Source organism: Etheostoma cragini, chromosome 10 (assembly GCF_013103735.1).
Source record: "Etheostoma cragini isolate CJK2018 chromosome 10, CSU_Ecrag_1.0, whole genome shotgun sequence".
Classification (NCBI taxonomy): Eukaryota; Metazoa; Chordata; class Actinopteri; order Perciformes; family Percidae; genus Etheostoma; species Etheostoma cragini.
This window is the reverse complement of record NC_048416.1, coordinates 6,506,141-6,514,242: the sequence shown is the minus strand read 5'-3', so window position 1 is coordinate 6,514,242 and position 8,102 is coordinate 6,506,141. Positions and strand designations below refer to the sequence as shown.

The window sequence follows — 8,102 nt, the reverse complement described above, 5'->3', positions numbered from 1 at the left end:
AGCAAAATCAGTCACACAGCACAGAAATAAAAAAATAAAAAAATATGTATATATAATAAATATAAATGAAATACTAGGAAAAATATACATACATACAATATACATGAAATAATAATAATAGTAATAAAATAAAATAAAAAATATTTGAATATATACAGGATGGGAAAACAAAATGTGGAACTGCTTAAGTAATATGCTAAAATGTAAATAAACCAATTGTGCAGGTTTCACTTAGTGCAGTAGTGTGGTGTCCAAAAGTCTTATCTAGCACCCAGTAATGACATGTTAAAAAGTGTACAAGTACAACTTTTTCAAGCAATAAACAGATGAATGCATTACAAAAATAACAAAATGAGGCATAATGCATTTTATATTAGGCACATGGTGCATAACAGAAGCAGGATAAAGTCCTTGTTTATGATCTGTGTGCATGGTTATACTGGCCAATGGGCTTCTTGGAGGCCTTGATATCTGAGTGGGTTTGAAGCACGGGTTCAAATCCCATTTGAAGCAGGGCTCCAGATTGGCCATAATTATGATCAATATTGAGGGCAGGGATCGCAGTGTGGACCCCAGAAGCAGATTCAGAACTCAGACTCAAAGTTAAAAGTAGTTTGTTGTCTCTTAGTAGTAGTAAGTCCAATTGTACATGGAAGTTGGTGAGGCAACAGTCTTGATGGAAGCGGAGGTTTACAGGTGGTGAGGGAGCATGGCAGGCAATGGCAGTGGATGAGATTAGGCAGGTGCTGCAACAATTTACAAACTAAAACCTCTCACAATAGACTGAAACACTAAGTGGAAAACCCTCTGGCGTCAAGTGACGGGAGAGCTGGCTTCTACCGCTGTGGATTGTAATGGAAGCCAGGTGTGACCAATAGTAGGCTTGTTCGTGATGAGCCAGGTCTGCGCCAAATCGATCACCAGCAATCACCTTCCGTTGCATGCCAGTTAGATTTGTGTCCGACTTGATTGCGACTTGCTCTGATGTCATGGACACATAGCAAACAATAATCTCACGAGAGCAAGGCGGCCGCAGTTCTGAGACACAGACAGTGCAGTTGCTTTTCACCGACTGCAAGACCCAGGCGGACCCAGAGCCTGCTGGGAAACGCCGGCCTCTCAGCTGATTTAACAGCTGATTGGTTCACAATCAAATCAACATGATGACGTTTTATATAAACTTTTTATTGCTTTTAATCAGAGCAATTTTAACTGTTATTTGTCTGATTTAAAGTCATAGTCTGTACAGAATACATGTTGTGTGGCTGATAGTTACATTTGAAAGTCAGAGAGACTAAATCCGTTCAGATCACGGAACATCTGTGTGTTGTTAATTAACATCAGCAACAGATCATATGTCGCATGTGGAGACTGTGTATAAGCTGATATCGAACAGAATTGCACCACAGTGTTTTTGTCACTTCCTGTTCACACTGAAGGCTGCTGAAATCGGCTGGAAACTGTCCGACTTTACCGCAGCTTTTTGTCACTGCCCCTGGCTGCTGCCGCCTGCTCTCATCCACTTCACAGGCAAGGCGCAGTTCATCACGAACAACCCTAATACCTGTAGGCCACACCCCTGGAGATAAGGTCACACTCCCACACCACACAGGGGCGGAGACACAGGGAAAGACTAACAGCGAAACAAACAAAGGAATCTGGAGGTCACAGACCAAGCTAGACCATACAAGGCTAAGCTGTTTCTTCTCCTTGTTTTGTTCAGTCCCACAACTAAAAACCCTTGCATAATGTAGCTCAGACTTGGTCTTAAACTGAGAGTCAGTATTTTATTCCCCTGGTCTGTAGACTGCGGAACAGAGACTGGTTCGCCGCAGACGTAGCTTGGCTTCCACACTGACTTGTGGTAGGACGCGTCCGGGATTTCCGGGAAAAGAAATAGAAGAATAGAAGAAGAAACGTGCCTCCATTTCAAACATATCTATGGGTTGATTGTGGGTGACAACGCTGTCAAGGGTAACTCTACTGCCAAAGTTGCTGGCTGGCTACAAAACGTTAGCCATGTCCACTAGCATAGCTGCGTACAGGCTATCTATAGCTAGTTAGCTTTGCATGTAATGTAAAAAAAAAAAACACCCATCTCGTAGGAGAGAAGCTTTACTATTTGATTCTGTACAATTATGGTACAAAAGGTAAACTACCGCGAGGGGTATTATTTTGATAACACTAATATATAGGAAACACCAAAGGCAGTCGTAATATTTACCTAGCAGGCTAGGCTAACGCTGTTGCACTAACATCCAACAGCATAGCGTTAGCTAGCTGTATAAACTTGTAAAAAGCCGAACAATATACACTTCTAAGCTGTGTTTCCGTTTCCCTCCAATATTATTATAGACATAATAAGACCTGGACTCGGTCAAGACCCTAGACTGTTAATATTAAAAGACTAAAAGCAATATTAGGCAAGACCAGTGGCAAAGACAACACAGGCTGCTCTGTTTTCTCCCCAACGTGACGTCATGCATTGCATTGTGGGGGAAAGGAGAATACTGTGTTACTGTGGTATATAATTGTTCTTTCTTATCACTTTTTTGGAATTTTATGTCATTGCATAAGAATATTGTGCACTACACTAACCTCACATTTGAAGTCATGGGCTTTAGCATGCAAAACCGACAGGAAGGGCCTCATGTTTTGAAGAGACTGGAGCTCTGGACAGTCCAAACAAACTCTCTGTAGGTAGGGCCAGTATTTACATGCAACATCCATACAGAAGAAGGTTATGTCGTGCTTGGGCGCAAGCTGGTTCTGTAAGAACATGGGGTATGCATATATTTCACCCCTAAACATATTAAGGGCAGACAGCAAGACACCGTGCCTGCAAACTGCCAGCTCCAGTCCCTCCTCATCCACCTTACTCCTAGATCTGCAGGAAGTCTCTCGGGCCGCCAACCACTCCCCACCACAAATGCCCTTTCCAGTGACCTACATTATTGAAAATCATAATTGACAAATGATCTTGTCAACAGTCACTATAGAGAACAATTCTAAATATTTTTTTGTGGGCAAGAAACAAATTAGCATTAATGGCTTTTTTTGAATTTAAGTATGCAGGTAGATATCACAATACATGACAATATTGACAGACTATGACTTATTATGTCATTGACTTTAAATATTCAGATAGAAGTACAATTACATGTTTGGTTTTGGTGTGTACTTGGTCCACAAATCTAGTCACATCTTCATCATTAGCAATGAAAACACCATCAAAGATCGGCCGCTCCTCTGATCTAAAAAAGAACAACAGAGTTAAGATTTTAGGATATAGTTTAGTAAAAGGTTGTACAATACATAAATGTCAATTTTACCGGTCATTCATACACATGTGCTAATGAGTAAATACCTTGCTGTACTCTTGAAACGATAAAGTTTGCGGTTTCCGTCAACCGAGACGGCAAGCATTGCTGGAGTGCAGGCAGGACAGCTAAATTGCTTCTCTTTGCAAATGGCATCAACTTCATATTGAACAGCAGCCCATTCAAAAAAGCTTTTCTGAAAGCTGTCAGATGAGAGCTTTCCAGTCTATTAAAAAAAAAAAACAGCACAAGAAAATTAGAAAAAGAACTTCTAATATCAAAACATAAAACATGTAGGATGCTGCAGAATAAAGAAAGAAATACTGACACGGCCAAAGCGAACAGTCCGCTTCTCAAGCATTCGTAGAAATGCCTGACAGGACATTCCGGGTGATGCCATCTTCATGCTCTCAAAAGTAAAAAATAAGTCTTCCTCATAAACTGTTGCAAAATTGAGGGTGGCGGGCCAGTAGCCACTTTGTATAAGGTCATCCACTTCTGCAGTCCAAGTAGCCTGGCATCCCTCGCAGCTTAGCTCTGGCATGTTGAGATCATACCGTCCTAAAAAGTAACATTTACCTCAACTGTAATGTTATGACTGCCAAGGTTAGAAATCCATGTTGTATGTGTCATATATAAAGCTCGCTGACTTGGCGCTGATGTCCACATTTCTTTAAGACATTATTGTGGCTGTTGAATATGATTTTTTTTTTTAACTGGACAAAGGGAAATCTTTCACATAATTACCATTCATTGTGACCAAAGCAACTGACTTTCCTTGGATGACCCTCAATGCCTTTGGTGGACAGCGACAGATTTGGACAGGCATCTCAATAGGCAAAAGCCGCACCAAAAAACATTACACAAATGGGGTTGGATAATTCATCATTAGCAACAATTAGACATTCAGTACACACACTCTCACAAAAAAGTCCATAACTTACCACAGTGTGTAACAGCATTATCCACAACGCAACTGGTTGGAGGCAATGGCTGAAAGAATCCAGCACACATGGCATCCCGGTTGTGAAGGATGTAGGTTTTGTTGTGCCGGCTGATGTCGCATTCAGCGCAGAGGAATGGACATGGTAAGCAGTCTCTGCATCTGACACTTGCACAGTTGATCCCACATTGACTGCAGATTTTTGTTGCCTGGTTCCCCTGTGCCAGCATGCTATTGACAAGGTAAGGTCTCTTTGCCCTCCATCTGTCAAAAAAGAGAGCCTTACGAGTGCTCCAATCCAAAGAAGCTAGAGGAGCTCCCTGGTCTACTGCAGCTTCTTGTATCTCATCGTCAGAGACACTCAAGGAGTACTGTAGATCTTGCACAAGACATTCTGTTACAATTGTAAAAGTACATAAGTTGAATGTTGAATGTTATATAATGAATTACATACCAGCAGAGATGGTCTTTGAAGCAGTCTCTGAAGCAGAGTTAGGGCCATGATCAGCAGTGTTGCAGGGAGGATTAGGCAAGTGATCATCACCAGCTGTACCACAAAAAACTCACATCAACATTGATAAAATTAAAAATGTCATACTTGCACCATGGCTAGTGCCTAGGCTGGTTCACAACTGTTCAATAGTTGCAAAATCCAATTACGGTTGGTTATCTGTCTATCCAGCAATATATAGACAATGGCAGCAAACAAAAATGCTTGTTGTAGAAGTAAATTCAAAAATAAGTGAGCTATTAACAACTAATAAATAAACCATTTTAAACAAAGCCTTACCAAGGTCAACATCTTGTAAGAGATTATACTTCCTATCCATAACAAGATTTCTAAACAATATTGTTCCAGCCGGCACAATGAAGCTAACTTTTATCAGCTTATTTTATAGGTTGTACTGTATTAGTATGTAATAGTTAACCTTAATGTAGCCTATCTATTTCAATTAAGATCCAAGGCGCAAACATTTGAACTGAATGTATCCCTTAATATTCAGTTTTAAATGCCTAAACACTCTTGAAAATATCATGAATGAAAAAAACAATACTGACCTTTTTCTGACTGATTCCTGCAGGACCTTGGCCTTGCAAAGAGTACATTCCCATCAATGTCTCTTTTTCTCCATCTGACGTTTGACGTGGATGTCCTAGCTGGTAGTGCTGCCTTCTCTTTCTGCAGCTCAGCAAGCAAGTCATCAGCATTTTGGAGGTCATCAGTAAGTTTTTCATCAAGCAGGTAATCGTTCAGATCTGAAAGAAAGGTTTGAACAACAACTTATTGACCTAACTAGGTCGCTATGTGGATAATTGTACCTCTGTAATTTATTTTACTTACCAAGTTGAGAGTGTGTGCAGAGGCGTTGAGTGGAGAAGCAAGAGCATTGCAGGGATGTCATCATTAAGAAGTCAAAGTTGAAAGCGCTGCTTGAAGTTTGGGTTTTGTCATTTCTGCAAATGAGAATTAAATATATAAGGATTATTTCCACTGTGAAATTAAAATGAGGCATTAATTGTTAACGACAGCCCATGGTTTTACTGAACCAGAAAAGTACAGAGCAGCATTAAGTAACATCAGCTCTATTCATTTACTCAGAAAAACATCTAACTTAAATCCTTTCAGTACAGAAAGAATTTGAATTGATTTGAAACACACAAAAAATACAGTTTGAACAATTGCAAAAAGCCTAATTTAAACAAATTGTCATTTATCTGTGGCTGGAATTGTAATAACTATCCTTTATAAAAAAGTAATTAAATAATTCCATAAGCCACCAGGCCAACTTAAGAGCAAATTATCTTAATTAAGCATAGTAAAAAAACTTACTGAGAACTAGTAACTGATTTATTACACCGTTTGATTTTCAGTCTACTAACAAATATTAGACACACTGCATTTTGTAACTGTCTAAACAACATATTTACTGTGTTTCTCTGCCACTACTTCACCAACACGACTGGCCAATATTTTAGTAAATCTACTGTTATTGCTAATTACATTAACCACATGTAGAGATGGAATAAAATAGGCAATAGCAGTAGGAAAACTTCTCAGGCTATTTTAAGTTCATTTTACTGTAGACAATTCAGGAATAGAACAATAGTCAAAATAGTTAATCTGCTGTTAGAGTATTTTCAATCAAAGTTAGGGATGGCTTTTCAAAGTTAGTGCTTAGGTGAGAACGTGATTGTACCCGTTATGAGGATATATGTGGCAATAAACTAGGCATAAAGATACACTGGATTTGCTAACAGCAGCTAACGTTACCTTACCGCTAACGTTACTGTCGGTTTCACTTGTGGGAGCTAGTCATTTATTAAATGTAAATGTGCTGTATTTTATATAGCGCTTTTCCAGTCTTAACAACTGCTCAAAGCGCTTCTACAGAAAACATTCACCATTCACACACATTCATACACTGTGGCTGGGGCTGCCGTACAAGGTGCCACCTGCTCATTAACACTATACATCCTTCATTGTCCCATTAGACCGCTAGCCTGCATGTTGAAAGGTTTGAACAACCACTTATTGAACTAACTAGGTCGCTGTGGGGATAATTGTACTTATTTATTTTACTTACCAAGCTGAAAATGCGTGCAGCTCTGAACGTCGAGTGGCGCGCAGGGCAGAGAGGCAAGAGCCGCGCAGGGACGTCGTCATTGCTTCTTGGCTCAGTCATTGGTCGCGCCTTGAAAGGTCAGCGGCAACGAAGTCAAAGCTGAAAGCGCCGCGCTCTGCGGCAATTCCGAGCGATGCGCGACGCCAAGGATGCCGCTCCGTTTTGTTGGGCGGCACCGCTATCCCCACAGGAAAACAAGAAATATGCCAGCGCAGAAATAGTGGCAAATGCGTTTCTTAAACATTTACACCAGATTTAAATGAAGCTATGCAAAGTTATACATGATTGTATGATTAATTAATTGACTATTGTATCCCAGTGTATAATCTCGTCAGTGTGACGCCATATCCGGCAAAACTTTTGGTGAAAACCTTATTTATAGAGCAACGTTACAAAAAAACGTCTGTTAAAAATGGAGGAGATATTATTTTGCCTCTCTCTATGTCTAAATGTTATATTCATATTATTTATTAGGCGATTTTTATTCCTATTGTGGGCCAGTCATCACCGAGATCATGGTGCCCTGTCGTCTATATTTTACGATGACGGAGCTCCATTAAAAACTACGGCACTTCCCTGCACGTTAGAATATTACTTTGAGGGCTGCCCATGACGTTGAATGGTTACGCCAAGGGCTCCTGACCAAGCGTCCATATTTTACGACTTCGGAGTGAGAACGTGTTGGATATAGGAATAGGAGGCATCCCCGAGTGTTATTTCTAAGTGTTTACCTCTTCCTCCGGTGAAAACATGTCGCTGTTTGGACGGTGCTTGTGTGTGTGGTGACGAAGCTGCGGTGGAGAGCGGGTGCTGTAGGGGAGTGAGCTGCCTGTCGGGAAGCTTGCCCCGCGATCAGCTGATCTATAGATGCCTAAATCTGTTTGTGACATCTCAGACAGGATCATGGTCCTCCCCAACCAGCACGCACCAGTAATGTAATTGTTTATATTTACTTTACCATTCTTTTTAGACTGAGTCATATGAAAGGCTCCTTATCCCTAAACAAGAAATTCACTGCATACAGACGTCTTATGACAGTATCAAGACAATCATTATGGGCCATTATAGCCATTCCCATAGCCATTGATATCATATAATCTAAAGAACACAGAATAAGATATGGTGATGCCTCATAATAGTGTTGAGTTATAAAAAAGTTATAAACTTTGTATGATGCAGCCAGGATAGGATTAAGAAGCATTGGGTCTGTTAAGA

The 8,102-nt window shown here is 40.3% G+C and overlaps 1 protein-coding gene across 2 annotated transcripts; it reads right to left on the bottom strand.

Annotated features, from left to right (window-relative positions):
• Positions 1-2,563: 2,563 nt before the first annotated feature.
• On the bottom strand, positions 2,564-7,156 carry LOC117951366. 2 transcript variants are annotated; one of them, XM_034883063.1, is made up of 10 exons: positions 6,849-7,156; positions 5,606-5,718; positions 5,323-5,520; positions 4,718-4,810; positions 4,265-4,657; positions 4,068-4,169; positions 3,649-3,881; positions 3,368-3,546; positions 3,161-3,254; positions 2,564-2,946 (listed from the first exon to the last, which is right to left on the bottom strand). In XM_034883063.1, exons 2-10 carry the CDS (start codon positions 5,667-5,669, stop codon positions 2,566-2,568), a joined length of 1,737 nt encoding a protein of 578 aa, XP_034738954.1. In that variant the 5' UTR covers positions 5,670-5,718; positions 6,849-7,156; the 3' UTR covers positions 2,564-2,565. The 2 variants fall into 2 exon arrangements, with proteins under 2 accessions (XP_034738954.1, XP_034738953.1); XM_034883062.1 differs by lacking the exon at positions 6,849-7,156 and having other exon boundaries at positions 5,606-6,556.
• Positions 7,157-8,102: the final 946 nt, after the last annotated feature.

Bases quoted from the DNA above. Each gene is read 5' to 3' on its own strand.
- LOC117951366 (XM_034883062.1), bottom strand. From the start codon at position 5,777: ATGCCTCATTTTAATTTCACAGTGGAAATAATCCTTATATATTTAATT. The intron at 5,521-5,605 runs GTAAGTAAAATA...CCTTTCTTTCAG, and splicing joins CTGCACACACTCTCAACTTG to ATCTGAACGATTACCTGCTT. The intron at 4,811-5,322 runs GTCAGTATTGTT...TTTGTGGTACAG, and splicing joins CAGGAATCAGTCAGAAAAAG to CTGGTGATGATCACTTGCCT.